Source organism: Crinia signifera, chromosome 6, assembly GCF_055691185.1.
Source record: "Crinia signifera chromosome 6, ASM5569118v1, whole genome shotgun sequence".
NCBI classification, from domain to species: Eukaryota; Metazoa; Chordata; class Amphibia; order Anura; family Myobatrachidae; genus Crinia; species Crinia signifera.
The window spans coordinates 228,359,764-228,379,109 of NC_139222.1; the positions used below are offsets into that span (position 1 = coordinate 228,359,764).

Below are 19,346 nucleotides of genomic sequence, written 5' to 3' on the forward strand. Positions count from 1 at the left end.
CAGCCCTGCAGCATAAGCAATGCCGTTTTATCTTGCAAATATATTAATCCATCTTCATGTGTATATTGACGAAACAGATTTTTTTTATTTAGGTGTACAAATGTGACAAGATACAGCATTTGTTATGTCTTGGTTAATACACTACTTTTTAATTGAGCATGCTAAGAGCCGGATGCAATTGTTTAATCGCGCCCGATCTCCCATCTAAAGTGATGGGAGATTGCAGGGCGATATGGAATTGCTGATTTTTATTGTTCAAAGTGTGACCATTAAGCGACTAAACCCGACCAACATAATGAGTGCGATGCGAAAAGTGCAGATTTCCTGGTCAATTTTCTTGACTTTAAGCTTGTTGGGAGCTGAAATGTCCATGCCGGCAGCCATACGCGCCTGAATGGAACTACGTCCTTTTGTGGCTGCTGGTGCAAAAAAAAACAACATTTGAATCTGGCTCAAACTGTCAAATGAACTCTTCATATGGTACACAGAACTAAGAAACGTGTCGATTTGCTTTTTATAACCAGTTAACTCTACAATTTCAACATTTTACAGCGGTTTCCACAATGAACAACTGTGCCCAAAAGCAGGTTGTTTTAGATTGTTATTTTTCCCTTCTTTGCTTACTTTTCCCTCATTTTACACATCTACTGGATTTTACTGTGTTCCTCCAAAATGTATTCACAATCTTGTCCAGATTTTTCGGGCACCTGAAAAATCCGTACGAGCCTATTCAACACGGCCATTTTCGGACAGCTTTGTCGCTCATACAGATTCGACTTTGTTTGAAGTTGAACCTGCAACTAGTTTTTGGGTGTGGTATGGGACTCCGACAGTCAGGATCCCGACAGTCATTATCCCGACGTCGGGATCCCGACTGCCCGGAGTCAGACAGCATGGCTAGCGCAAAAAAGCCGCTCACCACGCTGCGGGCGCGGTGGCTCGCTACGCGAGCCACCTATTCTATTCTCCCTCTATGGGGGTCGTGGACCCCCACGAGGGAAAATAGCGGGTGTCCGTCGGGCACCCGGCTGTCGACATTTTGACAGTTGGGATCCCGACGTCGGGTAAATGACTGTCAGGATCCCGACTGTCGGGAACCCGTCCGGCACCCCTAGTTTTTGACTATAGATTATTAAGGTACCACAGCGTAGGATACTGACAGCACAGTTTCGACCTCTGAGCTGATTGCCAAGACAGGAACAAGAAGCATGACAGCACAGGCAAACATCAGGGCACCCTAATATAGGACAATCAAGGTTCTGCTATGAGGTACCAGGAAAACAAACAGTTGTCAAAGTATTCTCTAAATTCTTTCTTCACACTGATCACAAAGACACAACATAAAACGCGCACAAATTAATAACATTATTTGGTCCGCCACATACCTATTGTGGTTCCCTGGGAATGGCCAATGTAAAATATTTGATCCTGGCAAGTTTTCTGCAAAATAAAGTTTATGACTGCTGGGAGATCTAGCGTAGCCATCTCATCATAGCTGGAAAAAACACAATAGGGAAAAAAAAATAATTAAATTTACAGGAATACACATACTTTATTAAATTACGTAAGACAAATATATAATTCAATGTAAAAAAGTTTAATGGACATTTATCCTGGGAGAACTCACTGCAAGGTTCTCATAATACATTTCAGTTTTATAAATAGCATTGATAGAATATACTGTAGGTGATAAAAACAAAACAAAAAAAACCACAGAATTACAAAAAAAAACACTGTAATGAAAACATCACACAATTCTTATCCAAAATGTATCACTATTGCTTTTGGTTCTAAAATGTAGATACCTGAAATCCCAGAATTCTTCCATATCAGGAGACAGAGTCTTGTGCTTTCTAGACCAGGTATTTCCCCGGCTGTTCCCCATCCACACGTCATAGCCTGCATCCGCCAGGATGAACCCCAAGCTATTGTTTGCCAGGTTAGTGACCCAGTTACTCCCATCTGCCAGCAGGCCATGCTGCAAGAACACCACAGGCTTGGGTTCTAAAATGGAAGAAATAAATATGATATATAAGATACGTTAAAAAAAAAGATCCTTAATCAAACTTATATCTTAAGCCAGGTAATTATGCATAAATACATAGAAATGATGAAGCGAGTACTAAAAATCTAAGATTATGGGACCAATGTATTAACCTGCAATTCCAAAATGATAGTCATGATAGATGTAAAGCAGCAATTTGTTTTAAAGCATGTTGGTTTTGCATATAAACCAGTGATTCCCAACCCTGGTCCTCAAGTACCCCCAACAGTGCACGTTTTCCAGGTCACCCAGCAGGTGCACTCATTATTCAGGCATATTTGAAAAGAACACAGGTGGAGCTAATTATACTGTAGCACTTGTGATTCTGTGTGGAGACCTGCAAAAACGTGCACTGTTGGGGGTCCTTGAGGACCAGGGTTGGGAACCACTGATATAAACTATCTAGTGACTATCTTGCCAGTTCACGGAAATCACAGGCCCTGGTACTATGGGGTTAATTCAATTATGGGCAAAAGGCGCAAGTTGCTGATGCTGCAGTGTATAAACACTAGCGACATTACCGCAACTTGTGCCCCTCATCCAATCCCAAATTTGCACATAACTGCTTGTATTCCGATGAGGGTGCAAGATTGGGCTTCTGTCAAGTATGGCTTTTGCTGCCCTGATTCCTCCTGGCGAAGTCATCTGCCCATAATTAAATTTCCCACCACATGAATAAAAGATGTAAACTTAGCTTCACATATGTTTAATGGCTACTGGCAGGTTAAATTTAAAAAAACTTCTTACTTTTCGCTCTGCTATGCCAATAAGATTGGGGTATTAGAAGTATTGTATTTGCTCTCTGGGAGCTGCCATCTGTATTCTATATTTGTCCAAAGCAGAAATGTCAAGAGATGTTTGAGGGCTCTGACTCAGTTATCTAAAATCAATGACGATAACTGTTCAAACAGAGAGGACGACTTCAGTAAATACAGACATTTTATAGTGTCTACAGAACACTATCAAGCTTTAAATCTAGTCTGGCTGACCTATGGCTCTCCAGTGGATGTGGGACTACCCATCCCAGCATTCCCTAATGCCATGTTGGGCATGCTGAGACTTTTAGTTTCACAACAGCTGGAAAGCCACAGGTCGGCAGAGCCTGCTTTAATTCAGTATGCTATTGAGGATTAGGCATTTTCCAATTGCTCAATTATATATTGCATGTAATGAGGATAGAGGGTTCACCTGCCTGGTGTCATTATTTTTGTTATAAGAAAATGGATGAAGGGGACGGCCACGGGTGTACATTCCCATGGTGGGGTTTTGTAAAGAGCAAATACAGATTCAGTTTTCAGCTGTTAAAGGGTGCATCATACACCTGCATTGTAACCAATCTGCCTGCGCTCTGCACCTGTGACAGGGGTGTTATTTCCCTTACCATGTCCAGCAGAACTCATTGCATATAACAGGGACAGTGTAGAACTAAATAGATCAGAAAACCAACATTGTTGCCCTTTTCAAAATCACTTTGGGGGTTATTCTAGTTCATTCTTTGTGACAAAATCCTTCTTAGATGGACAAAACCATGTGCACTGCGGGTGGGGCAGATGTAACTTGTGCAGAGAGAATTAGATTTGGGTGGGGTTTTTCTTCAAAGTGAGATCTATATTGCAGTGTAAAATAAAGCAGTCAGTATTTTCCCTGCACAGAAACAAAATAACTCACCCAAATCTAATTCTATCTGCACATGTTACATCTGCCCCCCTGCAGTGCACATGGTTTTGTCCATCTAAGAAGGATTTTGTCAGAAAGAATGAACTAGAATAAGGCCCTTTATCCCTAAGTCCACACTTAGGGGTGTGGGGTTATAGAATTGTAGATGTTGCCCTTAGCAACCAATCACATTCTAGCCATATCTTCTAGTAGGTGCTAGATAAAATAAGTAGAATGTGATCTGACCCCCACTTCTATAAACCTGCATCTTAGTAAATAGACCTCTTATTATCTCTTCTTTCAGGCGGTGACATTGAGGTGCGATAGACGAGCAGCTCTCTTGCTATTTCCACATACCTGAATATTTGCTGTTAGTTTTCCTATAACCAGGCCTGTATCATGTGTTTCAGAGGACTATATAACCGTGCGACATTAGGGGGCACTCATGCCATATTTTTACATTTCTCATGAACACTACACTACAACTTGGGCTTGATGATTCTGAAGCTTCGTTTAGGCCACATCCCACAAAATGACAAAAGCCAGTTTACTGAAGCCAGAAACTGCTCATACTGTACCTGTAAGCCCTGCAATAAACACAAGTATTTTTCTTTTCTCAGCCACAATGTGCAGAATCCCTGTGTCTCTAGTAGAGTCTGTATAGTAGTCAGTTCTCACTTACTACAGAGGTCAGGCAGCTGAGATAAAGAGCAGCATCATCCAGTGGCCAAGGAATAGGTATTAATAGTAGCCCAGTGGGGCCCAGTGGTAATCCCAGTTTGCTATGAGTGCTAAAAGGTCCATACACACTGGGGAATTTTGCCCAGCATGTATGCTGACCGATGATGAGGAATATCGCTGGGCTGAAAAACGCTCAGTGCACGATTTTCACCTGTTTTAGTGATTTGGTACTTGTGTATTATTACAGCGCCCCCGATTTCCATCGTAGGGCATTGTACAATCAAATATCGGTCGCATCGCATGCGATGCAACGCAATTTTTTATTGTACAGGCACCCTGATGGGTGATTCCTATGTTAAATGCCCCCCCCCCCATTGTTAACGCCACCCCCACTATCAACGCCAACCCGAAGCGTGGCGAGCGTAGCGAGCCCACGAGGGGCGGCGGTACGCGTCCTCCGACCTTTTCATCCCCCCACTATCCACGTTGGCGTGGAGTCGACTTTATGTAGTGTGGCGAGCGCAGCGAGCCACCGAGCCCGAAGCGTGGTGAGCCCCGCGAGGGGACGCGGATTACTTCACATGTATTCCGCGTCCGCTCGCTAAGCTCGCCACACTATATAAAATCAACTCCACGCCGACGTGGATAGTGGGGGTATGAAAAGGTTGGAGGACGGGCACCGCCGTCCCTCATCGGCTCACCGCGCTCGCCACGCTTCGGGTTGGCGTTGATAGTGGGGGGGCATTTAACATAGTAATCACCCATCAGGGTGGCTGTACAATTAAGAATCGGGTCTGGGGGTGCATTTAACATAGGAATCAGCTATCAGGGTGCCTGTACAATGTAAAAATCGGCTATGATCGCGGACGCGGAATACATGTGAAGTAATCCGCGTCCGCTCGTCACGCTTCGGGCTCGGTGGCTCGCCACACTATATTAAAATCAAAATTATAATGGCATGATATGCGACACGATATTAAAATTGTACAGTCGGCCCTGAAAACCCTCAAATCGGGTCCCATGGCATACCTTAATTAGTGGTATGCGATGCGATGGGCGCCGTGATAATACACAAGTACCAGCGATTTTCCCAGGGGTGGGTGACTTTTCATAGCGAATGACTTTCCATCACTAATCTGCTGGTAATACTAGCAAATGAGCAGCCGGGCCAGCGATGAAGCGGGAGCGTGCATTAGCGCTCATAGCTCCTCAATGCCCTTACACACAGGGCGCTTTCAGCTGAAAACAGCTCAAAAGACAAAACTGAGCTGCTTTCAGCGCAAAGTCACCCAAATTTAAGTGGTAAATTTACCAAAGCTTCTAAAAATTAAAAGAGATGATATAGCCCATTGTCTTTTCTCTATTTCATCTTAAAAAATGCTGACAGGTTATGTTGCCAATACCAACCAATCAGGTTCTCTTCACCTTTTTAGAAGCTTTAATACATTTACCGCATAGAGAGGACTGGTGATTGTTCTGCATCGTTTCTTCTGCCAGGGTCAACCTTAATCACTCTGGGCGAAGTAATTTCTAAGATGCGATCTCAGAGCAGGGTGGGGCTATTCTTGCTGGGTGGCTTTGCCCTGGTCTTGGGGGCCCCCAGCATGCGAACGAATGCAGTTGCAGTTTTGCAAAACTGCAACGGGTACTGAATCAGGTCCATGGCAGGCAGGACACCTATAATTTACTGGAGGATTTCTAAAATAACAAAAATACACTTATCTTGAGAGTCCTATGATCCCGACCCATTTTTCTACCCATTTTGTCTCTATATGAAATGCTCCATGAAAGGGCTGCCCCTCTGGCTTTGCTGTTCCTATGCACAGTCTTACTGTTCTGTTCCTGAACTTCACACTCATTTCCCATAAATTTAAGACATTTTTGTTTAATGGGTGGAAGTGGTTACTTTGCAGGAACTTAATGTAGCTTGACCAAATGGAATCATATAAGATCATTGAAACACTGAGCACTTTCACACAAATGGGCATTTATAAAGAACAGCCTAACACCTTCACCGCCCGCCTAGCACACATCAAGGTAGATGCCTCCTCTACGCACATAAAAAATCTGATTCTGCAAATCCTAAGTGTGGCTGCATGTGAAGGAGGCAGGGAGACCTTTACAGGTGCATTCTGCAAAATGTGTTACTTTCACATAAATGTTCAACAGTTTGGAGCAGAGAAGGGGGACATGATAAAAACTTTTAAATATACCAGGGGTTTTAACAAGGTCCAGGAGTGAAACATTATTCAATGGAAGAGAAGTAACAGAACATGAGGACATGCATCAAGACTGGAGGGACGGAGGTTCAGGGGAAACCTGAGGAAAAAAGGACTTCACAGAAAGGATATTGGATAAGTGGAATAGCCTCCCAAGAGTGGTGGTAGAGGATAAGACAGTAGATCAATTTAAACATGCTTGGGATAGGCATATTGATATCCTTAGAAAGACCAAAAAGGATCAAACACTTGAGGTTACCTAAAGTACAAAAAAAGGGGCAGACTAGATGGACCAAGTGGTTCTTATCTGCCCTCAAATTCTACATTTCTATGTAAGGGCAAAAAGTTTTTTTGCAGATTCTGTCTCTTACATAAATTGCCTTCCCCGCCGTGCCTTGATTCTAAAAAAAAAAACTCTGCATTTGAAAGTCTGGTCTGATTTACATTTAAGGAAGAGATCCTGGGCTTAGAGTCCTCCTGTCCTAGTGAAAGCCAGATGCAGGCTGTTGTCTCCATTGCAGGCATTCCCAACCATGTTCCTCAAGGCACATTAACGGTCCAAGTTGTAGTGATATCCATGTATAAGGTGACCAGTACTTTAGCTATCTTGATTCAATCACCTGTGCTGAAGCCTGTAGATCACTAAAACCTGCACTGTTAAGGTGGCCATACACTGTTGCGATGTATCGCAGCAGTGTACGGCCACCCTATTCCACGCAAGCCGCCCGGGACCTTCCGGGGCAGCAGGGACGCATGCGATCCATCACAATTTGTAGCGATGGATCGCATGCACCGCTGGGAGAGAGGTCCCAGGTTGGGTGGTCAGATGGCCAGCAAGTCAAACCACCGGCTAAGGTCCGATGCGCACAGGACTGTGCATTGGACCGGAGGGGACCTCAAACTGAGCTGATTTCACAGCCCGATTCATCGGAATCGGAAGAAACCATCTCAGTGTATGGGCACCTTAAGTGTGCCTTGAGGACCAAGGTTGGGAATGCCCGTTCTATTGGGTAGGGCCTGCAAACCGCAGAGTGAAATACACTACCCAAGGACATCATCACTGTGCAGTAACCTACTGAGCATTCAAGTCTAAAGTAATAAAGAAGATTAATACCGCTGGAGGGTAAGTAGTTCACAAATTATATCCCTCTGTGAAGCAAATCCCGGAACTAGTGTCGAACACCTCTTAGCCTGGTCTTTGTCATATTTCCAGAGCACAACGGACCAGGCTACAACTCTCTACACTGACAAACACTAACTCTGTCTTGGGAGAATAAAAAAAGTTACTATGGGGAACAGAGTAAATAATGGAACTGTACAAAATAATAAACCCTATAATACAGGTCTCATAGATATTTGGTATCATTCGGTCATCCTTTATTATTTACAATTGATAATCAGAAATACGGAAGAAAAGAAAAGGCAAATGGTAGACTGCAGTGCCTGGGTTATAAATAATAAAAACACAAATAATTATTTCAGTTACCAGCTGTTATGACACTGAAGTAAATTGTGAAAATCATAGAAAAACACAATAGTGTTTGGAATATTTGTTTGACCGTTAGTTCCACCTTGAGTAAAGTCTGCTATGCTATGACATAACATGGAATAATGTTGTTCCCATCTGTGTAATCAGTATATATGCCAAGTTCTGCAGTTTAGAACACAATGACCAGACAATTCCAAAATATACACATTAAAAATGTTTTATGTTACTTAAGAGAAAAACAATATATAAAATCTGTACGTTGTTTTGATAATACCAGATTGGTTCTCATTCGGCAATATCGTCATCTCCCCCAAAATGGGGGCCGAGTAGATTAACTGGACTTCACATTTCCATTAGGCAGATTTTGGCAGCTTTGCTCCCTGCCCCAGAGTCATGTCACGTACTGTCATCATTTCTGACAAAGGCGTGTATTTGATTTCAGCTTCACGTGTTTGCAAACAAAAATATGACCTTCCTTAACTCTGCTGTTTCCAAGAAAAAGTGTTTGGTCATGGACATCTTGTACTAGCGGCAAGGAAACCTCTCGCTGGAACTTGGCTCTCACATGGACAATGTTTCTGAAGCGTCATAAGCTGGGGCTAAGCGAGTGCAGGACATGTACTGCTGAATCTCAGGCCAAACGAGGCATCTGTGTGAGGCCTATGTCACTGCACCGCATCAATGCAGGACGCTTCACACTTCATTAACTCAAATACCAGGACCTACGTAATGAAGAATCTGTGTCATGTAAAATGGAAAGGATAATTCCTGCACAAGAAAATATTTCATGGGCACCGATTTAAGCAAGTTCCTGTGCATAGGAAAACAAGTTGGAGCGTCATTGTAAAAAGACAGCTGTTTCCTAAGACTATCTAAAAGCATGAAAGAAAAACGTACTCCGAGACATGGAGAGAAGTGTGGACGTGGTCATAGTTCTGTCTGGAAAAAGGACACACAGGTTCGTTCTGTTCTCTTGCACATCTTAAGAAGAACGCGGAGGGATCTGGCATTTTAACAGAAGCCAAGTATATATAATGGTGTGTTTGGACAACTGGGGCCTGCAAATATGCTAATCTTGCCATTGAAGTGGTGTCACTGGCCTCAGATATGGTTGGAGGTGCTATTGCTGTTGCGTACATAAAAGCAGTAATATGGTAATGCAGAAGCAGATGTCACGCCTGCTGCCGCATTAAGGATCTGAACTTTAGATCTTCCCCAGCACCATCAGCAGCTGCTGCCTAGGGACTAGGCCAGGGGTGTCCAAACTTTTTGTGATGAGGGCCAGATTTGGTGGTGTAAATGTGTGGGGGCCGACCATTCAGCCTGACATTCTTTGAATCATTAATCACATCAGAATGGTCCCCCACTCTGCCCCCATTCACTCTATGTCCCCCAGCCTGCCCCTTCACTGTATTTCCCCCAGCCTGCCCCCATTCACTGTATGTCTCCCAGCCTGCCCCTCCTTCACTGTATGTCCCCCATTTACTGTATGTTCCCCACTCTGCACCCATTCACTCTGTCCCCCAGCCTGCCCCTTCTCTGAATGGCCATCACTGCCTCCATTCACTGTATGTCCCCCTGCCTGACCCTCCTTCACTGTATGTCCCCCACTCTGCCCCCTTTCACTGTATGTCCCCCAGCCTGACCCTCCTTCACTGTATGTCCCCCACTCTGCCCCCTCCCTTCTCTGTATGTTTCCCAGCCCCTTGTGTGAGCCAGTGGAAGGAGAGGCAAAGCAGGTACTGCAAGGACAGGAGATGCTTGGGCTCCCGTTGCTGCCCTCCTCCGCTCTGCATGTTACGGGAGCAAGCTTCCCCCTCCCCAAACACTGCTGTCACTGTGATTGTGGAGTAGGGGGATATACTATTGCAGAAGCAGGGGTAGGACGCCACTGTGGTGGCCAGCACCTCCTCACTGCAGCAGACAGCAAGGTAAAGGCGCGCTCGCCAGGGCCCCACCTTTAGGGTCCTGTGCCGTGCTTCCCACATCTGATGCTCTGCCTGCTTCCAGCTGGAGGCTGCGGGCCGCTTGAAATGACAGCACGGCCCGCAATTGGCCCCCGGGCCTGACTTTGGACATGCCTGGACTAGGCTATCTCTGTCCTCTGACGACAGAGATCATGGGCTCTGCAGTGGCAGCGACTCCCCCCATCAACCACTGACAATCTGATGCCGGTCTGCGTCGGTAGTCACAGAACATGCAGAAAGTACTGATGATTGGTGCTTTGTGACGGACGCCTGAACTCTGTCCACATATGAATCACCCCCATTACTTTCTGCCTCAATAGAAGTTCCTGGCTTAGACTAAAGTTCACTGGGTTGTAATTTCTTGTTTATATTCAAGTTCCATCAGATGCTCTTTAATTGTGTGACGTGTAAGCAAAACCGCACAGATTATTTCAAGAGGTACATGACATTAGAATACAGGTGTAATATTCACTACAGAAACATCTAGCATCTTATCTTGAGTGTTACCACCTACAGTACTTACTACACAATAGTAACAAGAACATGGCATGTTTACCCGGTACTGTTCTATATGTACGGCACTGCTTACCACTTGTGGCACCTTATAAATAAAAATATAGTAATAATAATAATGGCAAACACAGAAAAGTCCAATTCTTGCTTGTGCCAAAACGGATTTTTAGGTTTTTGTTTTTTTAATCCATACACTTCAAGCAGGCTGTTAGGTTTCGGGTGTGACCCGGCAGCCGGGACTGCTGTTTAGGACAGCCACGGCAAAACCCTACACTGCCTCTGTTGTACCCCCCAGGCTGGGTGACCAACTCCTGCAGATATTCTAGGCTTCGCCTGTAGCCGCCACGTTTGAATGGGCAAGTTAAGCCCGCCCAAGCTCCGGTGCAGCCAGGAGTTAAGGAAGGACAAGGAGCCAGGGACCCCCCTAGGGTACGGCCAAGAGAAAAAGGGATTTTTGTAAGAACTTACCGTTCGAATCCCTTTCTCTGATATGGTCCTGGTGACACAGCTCAACACTGGGATGTAGGAGGGTCCGAAGGAGCCAGGCACCTATCCTAAAGCTTTAGAGGGTAGGCTCCTCCCCTACTGCATCCCTGGACTCTTCAGTTCAACTTTCAAAGCCACTGGAATACATTAACTCAGTACAAACGCCTGCACATATTATATGCACATTTTATAACAGAAACTGTTAACTTTTAACCATTTTAACATGAACATCATGAAATTCTGGCATACTTACTGAGCGTAAGGGAGGGATCGCTGTGTCACCAGGACCATATCAGAGAAAGGGATTCGAACGGTAAGTTCTTACAAAAATCCCTTTTTCTCTTTCAATGGTCCTGGTGACACAGCTCAACACTGGGACGTTCCAGAGCCGGTCCTTTGGGAGGGTACGCTCAGGTCTGCAGCTCTCAGCACTGCTCGCCCGAATGATGCGTCCTCCGACGCGAACTCATGGAATCTATAGAATTTGGCAAATGTGTGAACAGATGACCAAGTGGCAGCTCTGCAAACCTGCTCCGCTGTGGCCCCATGTCGGACCGCCCAAGAGGTAGCAACTGACCTGGTGGTATGCGCATTAATTCTGGCCGGTACAGGCCTACCCACTTTGGTGTATGCAAAAGCTATCACAGATCGCAACCACCTAGCAATGGTCTGCTTAGATGCAGGCCAACCAATTTTATGTACGTCATACAATACCAATAAAGTGTCAGTCTTTCTAACACTCTTCACTCTGTCCACATATATGCGTAAGGCACGCACAACATCCAAAGTCTTCAACTTGTCCCTTTTCTTGGAACCCTCTGGGGGTTGAAACACAGGTAGAACTATCTCCTGATTTAAATGGAAGGCAGAGACTACCTTCGGTAAAAATTGCGGCACTGTTCTCAGAACAGCCCTGTCATCGTGAAAGATTAAGAAGGGAGATTTGCATGACAAGGCTCCCAACTCAGACACCCTCTTAGCAGATGCTACTGCTAACAAAAACACTAACTTCCACGTGAGAAACTTAAAGTCAGCCGACCTCAAAGGCTCAAAAGGTGCCTTCTGAAGGCAATCCAAAACCAGTGACAGGTCCCAAGGTGCTACTGGTTGCTTGTAAGGGGGTTTCAGTTTGGATACCCCTTGTAAAAAAGTTTGAATCTCCGGTAAAATGGCAATTCTTTTTTGAAAATAGATGGACAAGGCCGAAATCTGCACCTTCAACGACTGAAGGCTTAGGCCCGAAGAAAATCCATCTTGTAAAAAATCCCACATTTTTGATAATTTGAAGTGAGATGTGTGAGCTTTTTGCCTCTCACACCATCTAATATAAGTCTTCCAGACTCTATAATAATTTGCAGAAGAAACAGCCTTTCTGGCTTTTATCATAGTCTGCACTACTGCGTCAGAAAATCCTTTCTTTTTCAAAATGGCGGTTTCAATAACCAAGCCGTCAAAATCAATCGATCGGAATCCAGATGATTGAATGGGCCTTGTCTTAACAGGTCTGGTCTCAGAGGTAGACGCCATGAATCCACTGATAACCTCTGAAGCCTCGAATACCAAGACCTCCTTGGCCAATCTGGGGCCACAAGGATCACCGGGACCTTCTGGTCCTGTACCCTCTTTAACAGTCTTGCTAACATCGGAATAGGAGGGAATGCATAAAGAAGATCTCCCTGCCAATGGGTAGTCATGGCATCCACTGCCTCTGCTAGCGGATCTCTCGTTCTGGCATAGAACCTGGGCACCTGATGGTTGAACCTGGATGCCATTAGGTCCAAATCCGGAGTTCCCCACATTGCAGTGATCTGGTGAAACACCTGAGGGTGTAGGCTCCATTCTCCTTCCTTGAGCTCCTCCCTGCTCAGGAAGTCTGCTTCTATATTCTCCACTCCTGGAATGAATATAGCCGATACTGCAGGAACATTCTGTTCCGCCCATAGAAAGATTCTGGACACCTCCCACATGGCCAATCTGCTGCGTGTACCTCCCTGGTGATTCAGATACGCCACAGCTGTGGCATTGTCGGTCTGAATCCTCAAGGGGGAGTTCCTTAACCTGTCTCCCGCCAAGGAAATCACTTTCCAGACAGCTCTCAGCTCCAAGATGTTGATTGGCAACGCTGATTCCTCTGCCGTCCACAGGCCCTGCAGCCTGAGATCCAGGGCTACTGCCCCCCAGCCCCTGAGACTGGCATCGGTAGTTACTATCAACCAGTCCCAGGTCTGTAATGACCGACCCCACTGAAGGGAATCTACCTCTGTCCACCATTTCAAGGAGTCCCGAGTGTCTGCGGACAGCACTATCAACTCCGTCTTCATGGTCAAAGTGTTTCCTGACCAGGCTGACAAAATGTTCCATTGGAATACTCGAGAGTGGAACCTGGCAAATTGAAGCGTTTCGAATGACGCCACCATTTTCCCCAGGAGTTTGAGGCACCTCCATACTGACAAGCTCGGAGCACTGAGGATCTCCTGAACTAGATTGACCAGGTCCCTGGCCTTTATCTCCGGGAGGAATACCCGATGGAGATGGGTATCCAGTATGACTCCCAAGAACTGGATCCTCTGTGATGGTACCAACTGAGATTTTTGTAAGTTTAAAATCCAGCCGTGAGCCTGCAAAAAACTGATGGCCTCTTTTAAATGACTTTGAAGCAGTGTTGCTGATTCTGCTTTGAACAGGAGATCGTCCAAATAGGGTATTACTGTGATTCCCCTGAGCCTCAGCACTGCCGCCATCACAGACATTATTTTTGTAAATACCCTTGGCGCGGTTGCTAGGCCAAAGGGTAACGCCCGGAACTGTAAATGCAGGTCTCCTATGGCAAATCTCAACAGCATCTGATGTTCCGGGTGAATGGGAACGTGCAGATATGCGTCCTGGACATCCATGGACGCCAGAAATTCTCCCTGGTCCCGACTCAGGAGTACAGTTCTCAAAGACTCCATTTTGAAATGGTCTACCCAAAGGTGAACATTTAAGGACTTCAAATTTAGTATTGGTCTGAAAGACCCGTCTGGTTTGGGCACCAGGAACAGCGTGGAGTAAAATCCTTTCTTCCACTCTGCCCTGGGAACCGGGACTACCACCCCTTTTTCCAAAAGGGAATGAGCCGCTCTCATAAGAGCTGTGCGCAGGAGCGCCTGCTTTGGTATGGGTGTGGGGATGAACCTCTTTGGAGTCCGCCCTCTGAAAGGGATTTTGTAACCCTGGGTAATAATCTCTAAGACCCAGGTATCCTGGTCTAGAGAAGCCCAAGCGTCTCTGAAGTGTGTAAGACGCCCCCCCACCTTTATCCCTGCCGGGCTGATCCCCTGGCAGTCATGCGGAGGGTTTTTCCTCTCCTTTAGAGGCAGGCTTCTTATTGAAAGAGCCAAACTTGGACCTTTGGGATTTGCCCCTGGAGTTCTGGAACTTTCCCCTGAACGATTGTCCCCGAAAGGACGCACCACCTCTAGGGGAGGGCCGAAAGGATGGCCTAAAAGCAGCAAATCTGGATGACTGCTTTGTTGAGGAGGCCGGCAGAAACGTACTCTTGCCGCCTGTGGCTTGTTTTATAATCTCCTCAAGCTCAGAACCAAAAAGTAACTTTCCCTTGAAAGCTAACATTTCTAAGGCCTTTTTGGACTCATTGTCCGCTTCCCAGGCCTTAAGCCAGAGTACCCTCCTGGCATTTATGGAGACTGTGGATACTCTGGTAGCCATTTTAAGAGCTTCCTCCTCTGCTTCCACCGCATATTCTGCAGCGGCCTTAATCTTTTCTGCTACCAGCAAAGCACCGTGGTCAGCCTGCAGCATGGTGCATAGCTCACCAGCCCACTCTATAATGGCCTTAGAGACCCAGGCTGAAGCAATAAGGGGACGCAGGGTAAACCCCACCCCTTCAAAAATAGCCTTGAGGTTTCCCTCTAGCTTTTTATCCACAGCATCTTTAAAAGCTGCACCACCCTGTACAGGTAATACCGTAGCTTTTGATAAGCGTGCCACAGAAGCATCCACAACAGGCACCTTTTCCCAGAGTTCAGAATGAGACTCCGGCATGGGGTACAGACTAAGGAATCTTTTAGGCATCTGTAGCCTCTTATCTGGGGTTTTCCAAGCCCCTTCCAATAGTTCCTGTAACCCCTCATCTGAGGGAAAAGTAACAGCCTCCTTTCGCTGTCGCTTAAAAACACCCTTAACAGGGGTCTTATCCTCAACAGACAGTTTTAACGCCTGTTTTACAGCCACAATAAGATCCTCTATACCAGCAGCAGAGGTCTCTTCAAAATCATCACCCTGGTCCCAGGGTGTGTCAGTATACTCTCCTTCCTCTTCCTCTAACACATTAGGCATAGCATAAGACCTTTTAGGGGTCCCTGTAACCTCATCCATCTTGTCCAGTATTTCACTGAATCTGTTGATCCCCTTAGCAGTATCCTGCATCACCTGAATAAGTGCAGGATCTGCCTGGGTAAGAGGTAAGGAGCCAGACGACTGCTGAGATGATGGCATAGGTCTCTGTGATTCTACCAGCACATCACTCTGCCTGTCCAGAAGCTGCACCAAAGCGTTTACCGACCTGCCTAGGGCACTGGCCCACGCAGGTTCACTCTGCTCTCCCCTATGGTGTTCACTGCCCATGGGTCTCACATCAGCGCAAGTAATACATAAGCCCCCCTTGGCCATCTGCTCAGGGACAAACTTTTGTGTGCAAACATTGCACGCGCTCAGTGCACTAAGGACTCCCTCCCCCAAAACCACAGCCTGATGCTCAGACATGATGCAAGTGAAGCGTATATATATATATCTCAATATACACAGTGCAAACAATTGTACAAGCGTTTATACAAAGTCAATGCACCCAATCACTTAGCTGTCTGTAGGTTTCAACTGCGGGGAAGCGATGCCCAGGAAATCCAAGTCACTCTGCCAGGATCAATAAGCCAGCTCAGCTCCGCTGCAAGCGTTCTGAAAGGCGCCAAAGTCAGAGTGAAGGAAGAGACCAAAGTCCCTGCTGCTGCGGGGTCCGTGACCTTTTGGCGCCAACCACCCCCAGCTAGCCGCTCCTTAGGTAGGATTTCCTTGTTCCAGTATCTCCCCCTCAAATGGGGACCACTTGGAACATGCCTGTCACAGCGCTGCTGTCCTCTCAGTCAGGAGCTCAGCGTGTAAGCTCCGCATAAAATGGCCGCCGCCATCACGGAGCGCCTGTCCCCCATGATCCCCACCTAAATGTGGAGCCGGTTTCAGGCTACTCCGGAGCCCAGGCAGCCTCTTAATAGAGGCTGTAAGCGCAGCACAGGGAGACCAGACAGAGTCTACCCTGTGCACAGAGAGCTGACAGGACGCGCTTCTGTCAGCTCCTGCTGCGCTAGCAGTGTGAGGATTCACTATGAAAATCCTCACACTGTGCCTACCTAGCTAGGGTAATAGTTAATAAAATAATAAAAATCCCCTAACTACTCTAATTCTTCGGCTGCTCCTGCAGCCCTTTAGAATAGCACCCACTCCAGTGGGCACCTAACACGAACTGAAGAGTCCAGGGATGCAGTAGGGGAGGAGCCTACCCTCTAAAGCTTTAGGATAGGTGCCTGGCTCCTTCGGACCCTCCTACATCCCAGTGTTGAGCTGTGTCACCAGGACCATTGAAAGAGAAAAGCTGGCTAAGGGTCCTAACTAAAATTAACAAACGGCAACTTGCCGAACCCTGGCTAACGCAGCTATGCGCCAGCGACCTGGTCGCCACAACCCGCGACACCAGTCGCCCAGGGAACCAAAAGAATAAGATACAATATACAGAAGCACAATGGAACAAAGGGAACAGGGAATCCCAGATGGGCTGGGAAACGGAGAGGAAGAACCAAATAAGAGCTAAACAGGTGCTCCAACATAAAGGACCTGCCTAACCGGCAGACAGAAAAATGGGGAACAAAGCAATGAATAACAACAGAAAAGACCAGGGGAAACTACCCCAAGTGGGGCAACTCACGGTACTCTGAGAGCCCGAAGAAATGATGTCCACGAGGGTAACACTGGGAACAGCTGGGAACAGACCGGACAGGAGCTGGCAGATAGAACCAAACGGAAGCTATCACCGGCGAGGACTTCTGGGCTGACTCCCTTGATATGGAAAGCAGGAGCCAATAAGAACCAAACGGAAGCTATCACCGGCGAGGACTTCTGGGCTGACTCCCTTGATATGGAAAGCAGGAGCCAATAGAAATGGAGACCAGTCCCGCCTGCACTAATTGCCCCCTCGGACACCTGCGGTCCGTCTCCTATTTAGCCTATTAGAGGCTGTCCTGCCTCTCTGCCCGGCAGCGTCTGCCGTTGCTAAGCAACGGCGCTGCCGCGGGCAGGAAGTCCCCCCGGCGTCCTGCAGCGTCCCAGGTTGCTGGGAGACGCTGGGTTGGAGGGCGGGCGTTGCATCCTGACGCCGCGTCCCTGGTTGCCTAGCAACCGGACGTCAGACCCGGAAGGACAGGCGGCTGGACAGACGCGCCGCTCTGTCCTTCCCGGAGAGCTCCTGCAGCGCACAACACAGGCTTTACCCACACAATCACTTAAGTTCTCAGGCCTTTTAACATATGGTTTTTCACAAATGGGATCATTTTGTTATACATTCCAATCTATGCTAGATTTGTACATTTTCTCCCTTTGGTGACAAAATGCTAGGAATTCTAAAATCCTCCCATTGCTTCCTACCTTTATTTATTAACCCTTATAGTGGGAATTCAGTTTTGTTTGATTTGCCAACATATGACCACAACAGCGCACATATCGGTCCAGTAGAAACAATGCGATGCTGGCAGTACAATGGGGCAGATGTATTAAGCCTTAACAAGAGATAAATGCAAGGGTGATACAAGAGAGATACAGCCAATCACATCCTAAATGCCATGTTACAGGCTGTGTTTGAAAAGTCAGTAAGGAGCTGATTGGCTGGACGTTTATCTCTCCTTATCAACCTTGCATTTATCTCTTGTTAAGGCTTCATACATCTGCCCCATTGTGTCCTGCAGAAATTGCACATGGCGTTGATACCGTGGAATGGAGTTAAGCCCATTGATTCAGAGGTGTCTCCAGATAGGTCACTGACAGTATGCTGTAGATATTCCCAGCTCGATTGCCATGATTACAATGCCTGCGAACATGCACTGGATCGTGAATGTCCACAGGATAGCATGGTGCGCACACTCTCATGGATGTTTTGCAAGGAAATAATAGCACAAGCGATGCATAAGCAAGCAGATGGCAAGATGACAAGGGACAGATCTTTAGGGCTTAATTAGCAATATTTTGCGGGAGATCTCCTGTATGAAGGATGATAGCTAATGAGTTCCGTCCATTTTCTATTGGAGAAATAGCCACAAAAGATTTCTATGGGGGGTGCAAAATGATATAATGTACCAATCTTAGAAAAGCTGTCCCAACAGTGAGCACTATCTATAGCTGGCGTTAGCCACTGTAGCCCACAGGATATATTTCCACTAACTTTTCAGGAGAGGAATGAGAAGAACACATTGCAGGCCTAAGCAATCATTTTACTGCCTAGGGCCGCTATACTTCACAGAATTTCTGGAATTGACCAGAATTCAGGTCTGATAGTCTTCAGGACAGTCATATACTGTGTCCCGGTTTGGTGGGGAGGGCAACTGGAGGTCCCCAACGCCCATTCACAGTGACACCACGGGTGACATTCTATGGGTTGCGATTTGTTTTTTTTGGCGTTAATTAGACCACAAAATGGCGATATCGCATTTTTCCATCAAATCGCCAATTTAATGGTACCAGTCTCATTTTGAAGGTACCAGTCTCATTTTGCATAATAATTTTTTTCTGGTATGAGGGTGACCACTACCTCCAGGTGGCGGGCACCGCTATGGGGGCGAAATTGGCACCGGGGTACGCCAATCTCTTTTTGGCCCATTGGGAGGACCAGAAGGTTTGGGCGGGACACCCCTGGGGTGCCAGTTTGGCCCTCTGGACACGTTATATAGATGACGTGCTGTTCATCTGGGGTGGTGACGAGACCACTCTCACTGAATTTTGTAATCAATAATACCCTAAATATAGAACTTACCTTTACAGTGAGTCCTATAGAGGTGAATTTTCTCGATTTGACTGTTTACATAGAAAAAGGTTGTATAAAAACAAAAAACTTTGTTAAACCCACAGACTGCAATTCCTACATTGGTCTTGACAGTAACCACCATCACAATTGGATACGTAGTATACCTAACAGTCAATTCCAAAGATTTAGGAGAAATTGCAGTGACCTGGAGGTTTACAAAACTCAGGCAGCA

The 19,346-nt window shown here is 46.4% G+C and overlaps 1 protein-coding gene across 1 annotated transcript in view; it reads right to left on the bottom strand.

The window, feature by feature from the left end:
- The window catches only part of LOC146009053 (putative lysosomal acid lipase/cholesteryl ester hydrolase), a 56,013-nt gene that overhangs the window by 14,972 nt on the left and 21,695 nt on the right, over positions 1–19,346 (bottom strand). The window contains exons 4-5 of the mRNA XM_083149054.1: positions 1,806–2,004; positions 1,386–1,495 (exon numbers count right to left, since the gene is read on the bottom strand). Of these exons, the coding sequence (XP_083005180.1) occupies positions 1,386–1,495; positions 1,806–2,004 (309 nt within the window). The remainder of the gene's footprint in view (positions 1–1,385; positions 1,496–1,805; positions 2,005–19,346) is intronic.